This window comes from Sminthopsis crassicaudata, chromosome 4 (genome assembly GCF_048593235.1).
Source record: "Sminthopsis crassicaudata isolate SCR6 chromosome 4, ASM4859323v1, whole genome shotgun sequence".
Taxonomy (NCBI): Eukaryota; Metazoa; Chordata; class Mammalia; order Dasyuromorphia; family Dasyuridae; genus Sminthopsis; species Sminthopsis crassicaudata.
The window spans coordinates 472661903-472679634 of record NC_133620.1 but is presented as its reverse complement, the minus strand read 5'-3'; the positions used below and the strand labels follow the sequence as shown (position 1 = coordinate 472679634).

Sequence of the window (17732 nt, the reverse complement as noted above, 5' to 3'; positions counted from 1 at the left end):
CCTCTGAGTTATAGTATAGGTGCTAATTTGTACTGGGAAAGGGGGTTTGCTCACTGCCCAGTCTTGCCTCTCCCTTCCAACCCTTTCCATCATGTTCTGTTCCTCTACTTCTTTGATAACTGTCCATCAACCTCTGGTCCGTCCCCCTCTCTCCTCCCGTGACAGATCATCTCACCGGGAGACCCTTCTGACAGTGAAATCACTGGCCTGCTCCCCAAAGGAAAGAATAGAAAGGGAGACAACTTTACACAGTCATTGGAGAAATGTTTGTATGTAAAGTGCTTGGAAAGGCTGACTCCTTATTTCATATCTCAGCTTTTGCAGATGAGAGTAAATCGTCCAAATGGCCTGAGAGGAAGTTACTGTTCTGCTCTTAATTGTTCTAGATTTACTAGTCCACAGACTGAGGCTCCCTTGGATAAATGACTACCTTTGTTTCAGTCGAATAAAAATATGAGGATGTCGCTTTATCATCTGTGGGTTCTCTGGAAGCACCTTAGGAAAGGCTGGATGGGGGGTGAACCTCACGTCATCAAGAATCTCTGCATTTGTCGCCATTCTGAGTGGCGCTGCTTCAGACCCTTGTCCAAACCCTCCATTCCAAGGAAAAGAGTCCACGACTAGCTCCATCTTCCCCTTGGGTTCCTCAGCACAGAGATAGAAGTCGGGGCTTTCCTCCCACGGAGAGACCCGTTGCTCCTTCTGACCCCGTGTGGAAATGGTCTCCCCTGGAGAATCCCCGTGGGCTCGCGGCCCGTCGCTGCAGCCGCACCGATTTGAATATCCGGAGGGACGGAGAAAATGGATGTCCCCCACCCCACCCCCGTCCTTCCAGGGACGGCCATCAAGGAGGAGACGGGCCCGCAACAGTCCATCACCGACCGCCGGGGCTAATGATGGGCTGGGCCGATAATCGGGGGCGAGTTAATTGTAAGGTTCGATATGGCATCTTGTCAGCCGAGATAAGTTGTCACGTTTTCCACTTGAGCTGAAACTAAATGATTGTAAAGTAAGTTATGAGTGTCCTTGGGCCTGTCTGCCGGAATGATGGCTAAGAATACATTCCTGGCCCATCAGTCTCGAGCAGGCTGGTTGATATTTATGCGAACGGAATGTTATTTTATTCTCCCTCCAGTCATGCTTGTCATCTTCCCGAGTGAAAAGTGAAACGGCTTCGGGAGCTCATGCTTCAAGGATTGAAGCTCCGAGAGGCTGCAGATTGTTATTATTATTGCTGGTATTATATATTTTTTGGGGTGTGCGTTGAACATTGATGCCCGATTGGGAAGAACTAATGGCTGACATTGAGCACGCGGGACGGTGGCGGAGCAGGCGCGTCGCACGGTCCCGCCGCCTCCGTCGGAACCGCTTGAGATGTGGAGTAATGAGGCGCTGGCTTTTTTAATTCGGCGTGCCTTCTTTTCCTCCCCTTCTTCTCCCCCCACCCCGGCTTCCATATTTAACACTGTCGGCAGTGGCCATTCATTTCTGTGCCCTGTAATTGATACAAAATAAAATGCATTATTTGTATTCACTCCGGAGGATGAAATTGCATCCAGTGGGCTGGAGCTGGAACTCATTTACAGTTTCCTGAAGCCGGGGCTTTCAGGGCCCTCTCCCTTTTCAATTTGAGGAATACCTTGTCAGGCAAGAAGACTATTCAGAAATGGAAATGCACAGCTTGGAAGCCTCATGCACTCGGATGGCTCATATTTTAAAGCTAGCGAATGTTAAACAACTTCTGTCTTGAGAGGGTGGTCTCCAAAACTAGGCTACAAGCGTATTAATAACACTTGCAAGTGAACACAGCTTTCTGCTGACCAGAGATCCCGGGCTCATCTGGAAGCAGAGAGACCTAGGGAGAGATGGGTGGGATCACGCTCGCCGGTGTCCGTTATAGTTTAGAACTGTCTGGTCTTATAGTCTACCAGGAGACAGACACAGGCAAACATGGAGAGGCTAATAGACTAGACAGACAGATGGAGAGAGAGAAAGATAGATGGATGGATAGATGGATGGATGAAGATGGATCAATAGAGAGATATACATATGGGTGGATGGATAGATTCATGAAAGATATGGATCAATAGAGAGAGAGTTAGACAGATTGGTGATGGAAAGAGAGAGATGGAGAGATAGATGGCTGGACAGATGGATGGATGGATGATGGATCAATAAAGAAAGAGATGGGTAGATAGACAAACAGAGAGAGATGGAGAGAGATGGGTAGATGGATGGATGGATGGGTGGGTGGGTGGATGGATGGATGGATGGATGGATGGATGGGTGGGTGGATGGATGGATGGATGGATGGGTAGATGGATGAAAGGGAGATAGATGTGAGAGACACAGACAGACATACAGATAGTTGGATGGAGAGAGAGATGGGTGGATGGATGGATGGATAATAGAATGATGATAGAGATACAGATAAACAGTGAGCAAGACAAAAACAGATAATCGGATGGAGAGACAGATGGCTGGATAGATAGACCCACAGACAGACAGATTTCTTTTTTTATTGGCCCTGGGATCTCTTCAGTGTGGGGAGCTTTATCCGAGCAGATGAGGGCCTGCTTTCCCCATGTTGCCTCAGGGAGAAGTGGTTTGAATTGGATTATGATTCATTTGAATGGCCCTTCCTTTTAACGGTTCCGTGTTCGATTGCAGATACAGGTTTGGGAGATTCCGTCTGTTCGAGCCCCAGCATATCCAGCACCACCAGCCCCAAACTCGATCCTCCGCCTTCCCCTCATGCCAACAGGAAAAAGCATAGACGGAAGAAAAGTACCAGCAACTTCAAAGCAGACGGGCTCTCGGGCACGGCTGAAGGTAAGGATGCCACACTTTCATTCGTGTCTGGTTTGTTGTGTTCTTCGGTGGCAGCAGCTCGGCTTGGTGGGTCATGTGGGCTGAGTTGGGAGGCAGGAAAGCCCGAGTTCGAATCATGCTTCAGACACAGCCCAGCAGCCAAGGGAGCCCGGGGCAGATGCAGCTGAGGGCATCCCAAGGCCCTCCCTCCCCCGACCTGTGGGTCATTCCCCATCCCGGGAAGTCCCAGCTTCCTTGTGCATTCAGGTTAGGCCCCACGGTCTCCTAAAATCTCAAGGCTATAAACCACGCTGGGTTGTTGGGTTGTCAGTGTGGGAGAGCCGCAGCCTCCGCTTTGCTAATGGCAGGGATGGCTCCCTGGTGCCGTGTCCTCCCCAGCACTCCGAGACCCCCTTCTCCTCAAGGAAGCCCCATTTACCCAGACACGTCCCGCCATCCCTCCGATGCACAGGGACAGCCCGTGTCCAAAGCTCCCATGAGGAACCATCCGCTCCGCCTTGATCGGAGCTCTTACAGGGAGGAACTGTGATAGAGTGGGAGAGCACGCCAGCTTCGCCACCCCTGGCTCAAATGCTTATTCCTTTTTACCTAAGGCAAAGCGCGTGACCTTTCTGGGCCTCCCTTTGGTGACAGCAGAGGCTTGGATGAGAAGCCCTTTAAAGTCCTTTCTTTGTGAGCTAAAACCTTGACCAATGGCCCAGAGCACAGAGTAAGTCACAGTGAGACCAGAACCCGGGTCTCGCACACAGCCCCTTCATCGAAAGCAGGAGTGTCCGTCTCGGTGCTCTTTACACGGTCCCCGACTGAATTCTGAGAGGACTGGGCAGTGGGTACGGACAGCCGTCGCCCCTCCCTGCCCTCTCTGAATTCTTACACGGTTCTTTTCTTAGTTCGTTTTTACCCATTTCAGTTACGTTCTTCAGGAGAGCACATTGGAGGCAAGGAAGAAGGACTAGAAAGTTGTGGGGTCAAACCGGGGTCCCCCATTCCCCTCCCTCAGAAACAGAGCCCTTTCTATGTTTTCTCCCATTTCATCTTGATAGCTCCTGGCCCTCCCTGCGTCGTAGAGAGGTTACAAAAATAAAAGTGGCCACAACCTTAAATCATGGGGGAAACACTCAGAGTTCCCGGGAAAGCCAAAGTGCGAGTGCTCTGATGGGTGGCTGCTCTGCCCCGCTACTGGGCGTGCTCCAGGCCGGGCTCTCGGGTCCGTGCTTGGCGATGCTCTTTCTCTAAGATACCTTGGATGGCCCCAGGATGACAAACCCGGGCTTTTGTCCTTAGGATCAGTGTCGTTTATGGAGCATCCCTTGTAACAGAGACTGCTAAAGGGGTGGGGTGGGGATGGGGACAGCTCATCATAATTAAACACCAGTCGGCCAAGTCTGAAGGCGCCGTTGTGTGCTCTCTTGGTGGTGGAGGCGAGAATGCCCTCTGACCTCATTTCTTGGGCCCACCCTTGGGCATACTCGTCCCCGGACTCGGGGCGCTCGTTCTGGAGGCGGCGCTCCTTCCATTGACGTTGTTGTGGTTCACGTGTCCTTTGTCCTTCCGCCGTCTCTGTCTTCCTCGTGCCCCTGGTTGCGTGCCCCTCGATCCGCCACATCCACGTAACACTCTGCCCTTGGCAGCCATTGAGAGGCCGCAGCTGTCGGATGCCCGCTTCGTTCCCAGCTCCTTGCCACCACAAAGGTGCTGCCGTGACGTTTGGGCACCCACAGACTCGTTGGCTTCCTTGGCAGCCACTTTGCTGGCGCACTTTTATCCCTGTCCCACTGTCTCTGTATGAGTAAAGCAGCCCATGTGCAGCAACGTACCTTAAAGGGAAAACTCTTGTCCTCCTCTCAGTCTGTCCTCCCAATAGCAAATTGTTAGTATCAAATTCTCACCAAAAAAACGATCCTTTTGTCCCTGAAGTCAGGAGAAACATGGGCATGAATCCCAGCGCCAACTCCAGCTGTGGGACTTTGGTCAAGTCACTTAACTACTATATCATCGGGCTCCTTATCTATAAATTGGGGGCAATGGACCATCTTCTTTCCACGGGCATTTTGAGAAAAGCATTAAATAAAAAGGATTTATGAGAGGAGTGCAACCCAACCTTAAAGTTAGAATGATGGAGACTGGAAAGACTTCAGGGATTGTCTAATGAAATGTCCCCATTTTACAGAAGGTAATAAAGCTCTTGGTCTCATGATATGAAGCTAAAAGGTATTAGTCTAAAGCTGAAGAGATGAGACCCAAAGAGTCCTCCATTTTATTTGGAATTGCGAAGCCCACTCAGTGTGGGGCTCTAGGCACTCACGTCCTAAATCCGGGAGAGAACGGTGGACAGCATGGACCCAAGAAGGTGCTCTTGGCTGCTTCCCAAGGTGTTAACCCGGTGACTGGAAAATATCTATATGTGGCTGAAAAAAAGTCACAGAAAATTCAACACTTTCTCCCTTTTGGTCAATCAACACCCCGAGTGCCAGACCGTGTGCAGCCAACTGACCCTGACCCCGAGGACTGCATCTTCTACTGAGGGAACAATGGGTACCTATTATAGGTATATAGAAAGCACGTTTAAAAGATAATCTTAAGGGGAAGGCCCTAGCATCAGGACCAAGGAGGAAAGGCCTTGGGAGGTAGCGCAAGAGCTGAGTTTTGGAAGAAACTAGCAATTCGCAAGTCAGGAGGGAGGAGGGAGGGCACAGAGAGGAGGACCCTCCACAGCAAAGGCACGGCGATCGCAGACAGACTTAGAGTCTTAGAACCAAAGGCAGGAAGGCAGCCTAAAGACGCCTCCAGACGCTCCAGTTATCTCCATGTGAAGTTTAAGGAAGGCTTAATGTAAACATGTTCGCTGAGAGGTTTTTGAACAGTGAATTTTAAAAGGGAGCCCGTTTGACAGGAATCATCCATGTCTTTGTTTACTTGAAATAAACAAATAGATCTTTGGAAATATTGCAGCCAATTTCTCCCAAGACGAGAAGGCTGCCCGTCCATTGCCCGTCCATTCATTCCATATTCACTATGAGCTCCTTGCTAGAAACCAAAGGGTCCTGCCCTCTGGGAGCTTCTAGTCTAGAAAGCAGACAAGGGATCCCCCCCCCCCCCAGCAGCCCAAGAAAATTCAAGAGTCACTTTCCCCGGGATGTTTTGGTTAGTATCCATGGCCAATGATTGGACTAAATTACACTGAATTAAATGCAAATGCTATTTTCTGTCAAATAAACATTTGGTCATTCTGAAGGTACATTTTTAATCTCCAATTTAAATCACACTTACCTTTCTTGGACCCCATTATTACTAATTAGAGCTAAATGTCTCTGGGACCAATGTATAGGAATATATAAGAAACTCAGTCAAAATTGCTTGAATTGTGTTTCTGCTCAGAAGAGTGGATATATATACACATATATGCATATATGTATGTATGCATGTAATTATATATAATAATATATTAGGAACATATCCACGTATTAGATTTAGATTAGTGTCAGGAAACTTTTGGTTTAAAGGATTTTTCTAAAAAATATATTTACTAGAAGACTGACATGTACAGGAACATCTCTTGGGGAACCCGAGTGTTTGGGAAAGTGAGGGATTGTTCACATCTTCTCATTCCTCAAGTCCTTTGCTGCCAAAGAGAAACCCCGTCATTTCTCAGGGAGTTCAGGCTGTTCATTTAAAGGTAGTTTTTGAAACTCCAATTACAAGCAGCTTGGAAAAGGAAATGATGTGTTTTTTTTAAAATTGTGTAGCATCAGCATTTACAGAGCACAAAAATATCAGGAACAACCGTGTCCAAATTAACAAGATTGATATGGAGGAACTGATCTTTTCCATCTAATCAAGAAAGTGCCCAAGTGTGGTTCTAAACAGTCACTCCGCCCTAATTGCTGCAGTCTTTCTATTTATTTCCTCATTCTATTTATTCTCTTACTCTAGCTTTTATTACACTGTTAAATGGCAACAGCTAAATTCTTCCTATTCCTGGGAACTGCAGCCGCTAAGATCTCATTTCAACAAATAAGTGTTTCCTCATCTTTAAAGGGTTTTTAAGCTTTTGTTGATTTTTTTTAACATTATAGTTGTTTTCCCATCGTTGTCCATACATACACGTAAAAACTCCATAAAAGTTCCTCAAAACCAACTGACGGAGTGACAGGTTTCAGGACAAGGTAACGTAGCCCAAACTCCACTGCTGTTGCCCTCCAGCTCCCTATGGAGACGAGAACCATGTTTTATTAGCCATCTTCAGAAACCAAGATTGGTCTTTGCCTCAGGATTGTTTTCCATTATGTTCTACCTAGTTGTCATTGGGAATATTGTCCTCCTGGCCCTGCTGCCTTTGCCCTGCAGACATCTGCTTATTCATCGAGGTCTTTCCACAGAAGCATCATTTCTTAGAGCTATTCCCTTATATTCACATAACAAAATTTATTCCACTGTTACTCAATTGGTCCCCAGGTTTCCTACCGATAAAAGGGCTACTGCAAACAACTGGGCCTATATGTGGTCTATCACCTTTAAGTATCTGACCAACAGAAGGAACCCTGCGTTAAAGGAAATGAACAATTTGGCAACTGTTTGGGGTTTTTTTCCAGTTACTTTTCAGTTATGTCCAACTCTTCTTAACCCCATTTGGGGTTTTTGTGGCAGCAGTATTGGAATGGTTGGCCATTTCCTTCTCCAGCTCATTTTACAGATGAGAAAAATGAAGTAAACAAGATTAAATGACTTGCTCAGAGTCATACAGCTTGCGAATGTCTGAGGCTGGATTTTAATTTAGGAAGATGAGTTTCCCTGACTCCAAGCCCAAAGCTCTATCCACTGTGGCACCTAGCTGTCCAATTTTTCTTACATAATACAAAATTATTTTCAAGAAAGAGTGATCAATTCATAATTCTGTTAGCAAAGTTTTAGTCCTATATATATATATATATATATATATATATATATATATATATATATGTACACACACACATATATGTGTGTATCTATTTATGTATATATGTGTATATATATGTTCATAAAAATTGCAAGTGGATGAGGCAAATCCTGCAAGTTATAGTATTATATAATATATAATTTATATAAAATGTATATTTATATGAAAACTATCTGATATTGATAGATACAATTTTTCTGTTTTAACACCCTTTCAAATTCCTTGTGGATGCTGATTTTTAGGGACATTAGATATATAGCTATATACACATATATATATTTATATATATACTCATATATGCATGTGTATGTATATGCATATAATTATATATAATAATGTATTACAAACATATCCGTGTATTGCAAACATACAGACATAGATTGAGTTGTGTCCTGTTCATTTCTCAGACAGATACCTAGACACATGCAAGAGGTATGATTTGGGGTAAAATCTCTTTATCTCCCTGAGCCTCAGTTTCCTCATCTGTCAAAAGAGATAGTTATAGTCCCTACCTCTCAAAGTATGGAGCTTAAAATGTAATTATGTATTTAAAGCCCTTCTCAAGCCTATAGCTCTGAAAGAATACCAAATGATTTTCTGAATTGAGCCTTTGTGTGGGCCTTCTGGGGATACAGCCTTTTATTGCCTGCCTAGTTTGGATAAAGTCAAACCGAATGGTTAAATCGATTTTTATCTTTGAATGTGTATAGACTGGGGACTTTCTGCCCCAAAAGACTTTGCCTAAAAGTCAGTATTGCCCAAGGAATTAGAAAGGGTGGAGCAACAGAATCTTGTTAGGGAAAAAACCCTCCTCTGTGACTTGGGGCCTGAGCTGGGACTAGATGGCCTGGAAGGCCCTTCCTTGCTCAGAATCTCTGGTCCTCGCATCCCAAGAAGGAAGCACCAACCAAGCTTCTCACTTCCTGCAGGGTTAACCACAGAAGGATCATGGACTGCCACGTTAGGATTTCTGGCTCGTCATTCAGGCTTCTCTCTTTCCCGGATTTATCCAACAGGATTTCACCCCAGGGACACAATCATCCTTCTTCCAACCCATTCACCTATTTCCCACTCATGTTTTCTTGTACTTTCTAAATCCAAGATGGTGGAAGTATGATAAACAGAAAGTTTTATGAGAAAAATCTGGAGGATTTGTTGAACTTCATTCAATCTTTAAGTTGTAGTTTCCCATAGAACCTTGAAGATTTAATGTTGTTCAAGCTTTACCTGGCACTTAGCCTAGTATCCAGCATACAGTAGGTGCTTAATAAACGTTTGTGGAATGAATATATAAAATTTCTGGGGGAATTATTTCTTTGGCCTTTCCTCCCCACAGTGTTAAATTGATAGTCCTCTGATTGTGAAGCTTCATTGGCTTCCTATGGCCTTGAGGATCATGTGCAAAATAAGCTGTTTAGCATCAAAAGCCCTTTATGACATAATGCCGACCTATCTTTCTAACTTGATTCCTAGTTACACACCTTCCTCACGCTAACTGGCCAAATTGGCCTGCTCTTCTAACCCCCAAACAACCTACCCCCACCCCCAGTGCCTTCACACCGACTATCTCCATGCTTGGAATACTCTTCCGCTCTTGGCTCCCTTCCAGGTTCAGCCCAGACACCGCCTACTACACAAGGCAGTTCTCCCAGAATGATCAGTGCTCACCCTCCCCTAGCTCACCCAAGATTATTTTGTACTGATGCTTCTATAAGTCACATAGTAGGTGCTTAATAATTGCTTTCCCACTTGAACAATTATTTAATCCAACCATGTAGGAAACAGTAGGTGCTTACTAAATGTTTTCTGACTTAAACTATCATTTAATCCAAATACAAATGTAGCAAGACAGCCAGGTGGCCCCCATATGGCTCCCCTTATAATTTCAAATTGCCCAGGAATAATTGAGCCAATATTCCTATTTTTCTCCCATTTTCTAAATATTAAAAAAAAGGTGACAAAATAGTCTCCTTCTGTTAATTGGTGATTAGAAAGTATTTTCAAGAGTCAGTGACAACATAGAAGGACTCGACATCTTTTTCTCCTGAGTTCTCGTTATAAGAAAGAGCTTAAAAATAAAGAGAAAAAGAAAAGAAAAAAGGAAGCACCTGATACAAGTAGATGGCAGCTCCCCCGCTGGTCCCCTCTTTCTCCATCAGTAAGTATTCCATTTCCTTAAGGACACTCGGTCACTTTCCCTGCTCCTGCCAGTGGCTCCATTGCCTGCTCGGGTGGCTTGGGCTTCGGCCTCCTGCCATATCCTTTGGGTCGGAGGGGTTGGTAAGCAGCCCAGGTGCTCTTGACTTACACGACTCAACCATTCTGGGGGTTTCTTTCTCATTTTTCTGACTGGGAAAGATTCTGATCATTAAGGTCATTCCCTCTCATAACTCCCCCTCCTCATTTAAAGGAATGGCAGGATTAATAAATATAAATACTTGGCCTTCAAAACAGCTGATGAAGGAACTCGTGGGTAACATGGACACTTCCTTGAGCAAGATCAGAGTTGGGGTAATCCTGTCAGTTGTTAATTAGGGAAGATCAGGCAGCTGGCCCAACCTTCCCCTCCCTTACTGAGAAGGAAACTGAGTCCCAGTAAATTTGAGTGTCACAGAGAATAACCAAACGAGTTAGGTACTAGCACTTAGAGAGACCAAGGCAGGCTTCCTGGAAGAGGCGTCACTGAAGCTGAGGTTTGAAGGAATCTGGGGATCCCAGGAAGTAGTGTAGGATGCTAGAAAGAGTGCTGGACTTGGAGAGAGGAACTGGATTCAAATCCCTTAACATTCCTGGGCAAGGCACTTCCTCTCTGAGCCTGCTTCCTCATCTGTAAAATGAGGTCATTCCACTCACTGGTCTCTGCTGTGGAGGTGAGCTGTATGTATGTACACTTTCTGCTTGCCTCATAATCTCCTCTCCAGCTGACTGGTTCTGAATTCTGTGAATAAGAACGAGAAATCAAAGATTTTCTCGGAAATGTCAAGTCGAGTCAAGGAGACTTGTTGACTAAAGGACCCGCGGTCGATGGTCAAACAGAGAGACCCTTCATCAAATTTGTGTTGTCGTAATTTGTCTTTAGATCATAGTTATTTCCCACTGTATCCCACCCTCCCCTTCACTCCCAAAGACCCAGCCAACATAATCAAAAGGAATAAAATGTTCAACAAAAATTAAAGCATTGAATGTGGTATGAATATTTTACACCTTTGATCTCTGATCTCCACGAAGAAGTAGGGAGAAGGATCTTGTCAGATTTCTTCTTTGAGCCTGGGCAAACTGGTTATTACTTATCATTTACAGAAAAATGGCTTTACTGTCCTTTCCACTTGCATTTTTATCATAATCACTGGGGTCTTGTTTTCTTCATTTGTAAAGAATAAATCAAATGAAATGTAAAAAGAGAAAGTAGTAACATAATAAAAGGAGACTTTAATGTTCATCTCTCAGAGCTGGACAAATTTATATAAAGGAGAGAAAATATGAAATTCAACAAAACCCATGGAGGATTCAAAACTAAAAGATTTATAGCATCTCAATGTGATATTATACATACCTATGTGCATATATATATATATATATGTTATAGACATTTATTATATACAATCATATAATATTTATGCATCTATATGTATCTTTCTCAACACCATTTAGCACTTTTACCAAACCAGACTATATGGCCCTTTTTTAATAATGAGAAAACAAAAAAAATTTTAACTGTACAATTTTAAGCTTAATTGGCTGTTATCTAGGGACCACAGACATTCAGGGATTGGGGATTTGCTGCCATAAGGTGGGCACTTCATCCCAAGAGTTCTAGAATAACCTTTCACTTAGACCTTACTGACACCATTACTACCAAGGCATTAACCCTCCTTAAGAGAAAGGAAGTTGCCTCTCAAGGATGATCACCTCAAAGTTTATTGAAATCATTTCTCACTTTTTGTGTTCCCATTGCTGACTTCCTCTCTTCCAAATTCTACCTTCGTTCATCCTCACTCTCTTGGTGGACATTCTCTCCCTCTGTGTCAGGTCACTAGGGGATTTCGAATTCAACTACAGATAGATCCCTACAGCCCATGTTGGACCGAGAACACCGTAGATTAACATCATCTGGGTTGTATTATGTGTTACTTATGTTGTTCAACACTTCCATGTTAATATGTTGACTCTGGTTCCTGTATTATATTTGTCCATTTATTCCGACCTACGTGATGTATTCTGAGAAGCACTGTGAGGTCTGGGATTTGCCTGATGTTACTTTTGCTGGTACACAGCAATCCTTGCCTGTTTCATGAGTTGGTTATAGTCAAAATGTCTTCTCCTTCAGTGGCCTCTCTTTAGTGGGTACCCAACAGGTCACCAGAGCTCAGCTTTTGCCTATCAGTGAGACCTGTGATAGTTGCTTATATGTCTTGAGCCTCAGTTTCTTATTGTGGGTAAAAAGTAGTTGATCTATAAAGCTATAAATGAGGGGGGGCATTCACAACCAGGAGGTTAATTATTTATTTTTTTCCTGAAACAATCGGGGTTAAGTGACTTGCCCAGGGTCACACAGCTAAGAAGTGTTAAGTGTCTGAGGCCAGATTTGAGCTCGGGTCCTCCTGAATTCAGGGCTGGGGCTCTATGCACTATATCAACTAATTGCTCCCCCCCCAATGAGGTTTATTTCACAGCTTTTTGACAAATTTCTTTTTTTTAAGCTTTGAAAAATAGACTTTAATCCAGAAGTTTGAGTATTTACCTTTTCAACTCCTCCCCTTTTTCCTTCAGACAGACAGAGAGGTACATAAAGGTGCTTTGATTACCTTGTACCACACTCCTGAAAGATCTAGGTAGAGAGAAACTTCCCTTACACACACACACACACACACACACACACACACACACACACACACACACACTCACACACACTTCCCAAAGGCTCTCTTTATAAGCTAGAAATGGAGAAAATTGGCCATTCGTCTGTGGGGGTAGCAGGGCCTTGCTTGGAGAGGAAGATCTATCAGATGATTAAATTTTAAGCGCATTCTGCCAGAGTTCAGGAAAAGAGAATTCTGCGCCTGGTTTAATTCTATCTAATTTCGAAGGGGAGGTTGAAGTGGAGGGGGAGGCAAAGCGGGGAAATGTCTTGAGTTTCTCTTGAGCTGATTCTTCTTGACTTTTTCTAAAGAGTGACTTTCTAGTTGGTACAAGATGATGCGATCGTTATCTGCCTTCTCATCATCCCCTTTCTGTCCCCGTAGTAAGGGGTGGGAGAGGAATAGAGAAAGAGAGAAAAGAGGGAGAGAGACAGAGACAGAGACAGACAGAAACAAACAAGAAAGAAAATGAGAGAAAATGACAGAGATGGAGAGGCAGAGATAGAGACAGAGACAAAGAGATGGAGAGAGAAAGAGTGAAAGAGAGAGAGGAGAGAAAGAAAGAGAGGGAGGGAGGGAGGAGGGGGAAGGGGATCTTGTGAAGTATGACTCCCCATCCCAAGACTCATTGCCCGCGATTCGTACTGCTTGACAGTAATGATCTTATTACCGTACTGTGGACCTTGAAGAGGCTTCATGAGGAGAGAGAAAGGACGAGGCTCCATGTAATCAGGTGGCACGCATATTCCACGCCGTGCTGCTCACACACTGATTGGACACAGTTTTCGCCCATCGTCTAGTCAATTACGCATAGCCCCTCGCGCTCCCATGATCGTCAGGAACATTGATGGCTCCTGTCTGGAGGCTGGCAGCCTGCCAGGGCTCCGGAGGGGCTCGCGCTTCGCCCTGCCCGCCCGGCGAGATGCTGCTTAGCCGGGATTGATTACCTTTCCCGAGCTCTGGCTCGCTGGCCAGCCCGGTGGAGAGGGCTTCAGGTGCAGCGGCCAGAGGAGCCCCAACTCCTCGTCAACTCTGAGCCTTCCCCTTGTTTCCCTCTAATTGGTAGTTAACGAGGGAACGCCACGTGCTGCTGAGGAGCGTCCCCACTGGCCGCCGCCGATCACACGTGTTGCCTGCATTTTACCTTGGGGGGCTTCCAATATGAGGTTCTCCACATAGATCCAATCAGTAAATAAAGAGCACCGACTGTTTGCTTCTGAAGATATCCTGTATAAAGTATTCAGGATACTCTGATCAGAAATGGATCCAGGCACTATGCTAAATGTTCATTTTAAAGATCCTGAGGTAATAACACTTTTACAGATAAATTTGTGATCTATTACTCCCACTGCACCCCGCCCCAAAACAACAACCAAAACCATAAAAAGCCACAAACAGAAGGAAAAGAAAAAGAAAAATCCTTCTCATAAACAGAGTCAAACAAATTCCTACATTGATCTTACCTAAAACTGGGAGGGTGGGTCGGTCTCTCGCTGTCTCCGTCTCCCTTTCTCTCTATCTCTATACACACATTCTGTCTGTCTCTCTGACTCTTGGTCACAAACATGCATCATCTTTATTCTTTTTAACTTTTTTTGTGGGGGAAGCACTTGGGGTTAAGTGGCCCAGGGTCACACAGCTAGGAAGTGTTAAGTGTCTGAGGTCAGATTTGAACTCGGGTCCTCCTGACTTTGGGACTTTCTAGTTGTCCTGATCATCTTCACTTTTTTCACTCCTGGCTTCTCATGGCAGAGATCTGAGTTCTAAATATTCCCACGTTGTTTTCAGCTTGTTGTTGTCATTGTATAAACTGCCCTCTCAGTTCTGCTCCCTTCTCCCTTTGTCCATTCTTAAGAATCTTTCTAGTTTCACTGAAACTGCCCATTTCTTATGGCACGATGATACTTCTTCTATTCCATTACATCCACATGTTGCAAATTGTTCAATTTGTCTTTCCCCAGAAAGAAGACCCACTTTGGTCTCCATTTGTTTCTATTGTTTTAGTGCTGCACACTGGTCCTTTTCCTATTTCTTGGATCACTTTGAGGTGTCCGGTTAGTAGTGACATTGTTAGGTCAAAGGGCATTCACTTTGGTCGGCTTTTAGGAATTGTTCTGTTTTGCTTTTCAAAATGGCCAGACTGGTTCAGAAATCCCGAAGTGTTTGATTTGACTTGTTTTAATTTTGTTTCTCTCATTATTAGTGATTTAGATCTAATTGATCTAAATTAATTTAGATCTAAATTGTTCATTTAGATTTCTTTCATACACTGAAAATTGCTGGTTGATATCCTTCAACCATTTGCCTAGTGGGGAACGGCTCCTAATTTTAGAAATTTGAATCAAATTCAAGGATCATCAATATAGAGCTATAAAGGACCTTAAAAGTGACAGGACTCAAACCTCATGTGACAAAGAAAAAAACAGAGACAGAGAAAAACAAACGACATGACTAGAGACACACAGTAAGTGTTTGAGGTGAGATTGGAACCAATTGGAGATTGGTTTTTGCTTAGCACTGGTATTGGGCACTGGGAATCCAATGTTAAAAGTGGGGCAGTTGAGCCTCCAAGGTTCTCAGGCATTAATTTACTGTCTACATCCTCTCACCCCCTGAAAACAAAACAAAACAAAATGAAATGATTCTCAAATCATGTAGAAATAGACTTATCTGGTGGGGAATTATACCTGAGCCTTTAATAAGATCAGCATATGAAGGTCTGAGGGAGCCGACAGTAGGCAGGACAGTAGGTGGGGAAAGGACTTGATCGGCCCCAGCAAATGCTTGGAAGCAGGAGTGAGTAGATTAATCGGGGGATGAACAAAGAGCTCATCATTCAGTTTGGCCAGCACAGAGAGAGCAGTTGGAGAGCCCATTTTGGATGCTCTACCTGGACTGTAGGGTGCATGAGGGACAGTCTGGATGGAGAGAGCCCATTTTACATGGTTTATCTAGACTGTAGAGTGCATGAGGGACCGTCTGTGTGGAGAGAGCACTTGGAGAGCCCATTTTATATGGTTTATCTAGACTGTAGAGTGCATGAGAGACTATCTGTGTGGAGAGAGCACTTGGAGAGCCCATTTTATATGGTTTATCTAGACTGTAGAGTGCATGGGGGACCGTCTGTGTGGAGAGAGCACTTGGAGAGCCTATTTTATATGGTTTATCTAGACTGTAGAGTGCATGAGGGACCATCTGCATGGAGAGAGCACTTGGAGAGCCCATTTTATATGGTTTATCTAGACTGTAGAGTGTATGAGGGACCGTCTGTGTGGAGAGAGCACTTGGAGAGCCTATTTTATATGGTTTATCTAGACTGTAGAGTGCATGAGGGACCGTCTGTGTGGAGAGAGCACTTGGAGAGCCTATTTTATATGGTTTATCTAGACTGTAGAGTGCATGGGGGACCGTCTGTGTGGAGAGAGCACTTGGAGAGCCTATTTTATATGGTTTATCTAGACTGTAGAGTGCATGAGGGACCATCTGCGTGGAGAGAGCACTTGGAGAGCCCATTTTATATGGTTTATCTAGACTGTAGAGTGCATGAGGGACCATCTGCGTGGAGAGAGCACTTGGAGAGCCCATTTTATATGGTTTATCTAGACTGTAGAGTGCATGAGGGACCGTCTGTGTGGAAAGAGCACTTGGAGAGCCCATTTTATATGGTTTATCTAGACTGTAGAGTGCATGAGGGATCGTCTGTGTGGAGAGAGCACTTGGAGAGCCCATTTTATATGGTTTATCTAGACTGTAGAGTGCATGAGGGACCATCTGCGTGGAGAGAGCACTTGGAGAGCCCATTTTATATGGTTTATCTAGACTGTAGAGTGCATGAGGGACCATCTGTGTGGAGAGAGCACTTGGAGAGCCCATTTTATATGGTTTATCTAGACTGTAGAGTGCATGAGGGACCGTCTGTGTGGAAAGAGCACTTGGAGAGCCCATTTTATATGGTTTATCTAGACTGTAGAGTGCATGAGGGACCGTCTGTGTGGAGAGAGCACTTGGAGAACCCATTTTATATGGTTTATCTAGACTGTAGGGTGCATGAGGGACCGTCTGTGTGGAGAGAGCACTTGGAGAGCCCATTTTACATGGTTTATCTAGACTGTAGAGTGCATGAGGGACCGTCTGTGTGGAGAGAGCACTTGGAGAGTCCATTTTATATGGTTTATCTAGACTGTAGGGTGCATGAGGGACCATCTGCGTGGAGAGAGCACTTGGAGAGCCCATTTTATATGGTTTATCTAGACTGTAGAGTGTATGAGGGACCGTCTGTGTGGAGAGAGCACTTGGAGAACCCATTTTATATGGTTTATCTAGACTGTAGAGTGCATGAGAGACTATCTGTGTGGAGAGAGCACTTGGAGAGCCCATTTTATATGGTTTATCTAGACTGTAGAGTGCATGAGGGACCGTCTGTGTGGAGAGAGCACTTGGAGAGCCCATTTTATATGGTTTATCTAGACTGTAGAGTGCATGAGGGACCGTCTGTGTGGAGAGAGCACTTGGAGAACCCATTTTATATGGTTTATCTAGACTGTAGGGTGCATGAGGGACCGTCTGTGTGGAGAGAGCACTTGGAGAGCCCATTTTACATGGTTTATCTAGACTGTAGAGTGCATGAGGGACCGTCTGTGTGGAGAGAGCACTTGGAGAGTCCATTTTATATGGTTTATCTAGACTGTAGGGTGCATGAGGGACCATCTGCGTGGAGAGAGCACTTGGAGAGCCCATTTTATATGGTTTATCTAGACTGTAGAGTGTATGAGGGACCGTCTGTGTGGAGAGAGCACTTGGAGAACCCATTTTATATGGTTTATCTAGACTGTAGAGTGCATGAGAGACTATCTGTGTGGAGAGAGCACTTGGAGAGCCCATTTTATATGGTTTATCTAGACTGTAGAGTGCATGAGGGACCGTCTGTGTGGAGAGAGCACTTGGAGAGCCTATTTTATATGGTTTATCTAGACTGTAGAGTGCATGAGAGACTATCTGTGTGGAGAGAGCACTTGGAGAGCCCATTTTATATGGTTTATCTAGACTGTAGAGTGCATGAGGGACCGTCTGTGTGGAGAGAGCACTTGGAGAGTCCATTTTATATG

At 44.7% G+C, this 17732-nt stretch overlaps 1 protein-coding gene across 1 annotated transcript in view; it reads left to right on the top strand.

Moving 5' to 3' along the window:
• The window catches only part of AGAP1 (ArfGAP with GTPase domain, ankyrin repeat and PH domain 1), a 622443-nt gene that overhangs the window by 494726 nt on the left and 109985 nt on the right, over window positions 1–17732 (top strand). The window contains 1 exon segment of the mRNA XM_074264417.1: window positions 2671–2832. Within this exon segment, the coding sequence (XP_074120518.1) occupies window positions 2671–2832 (162 nt within the window).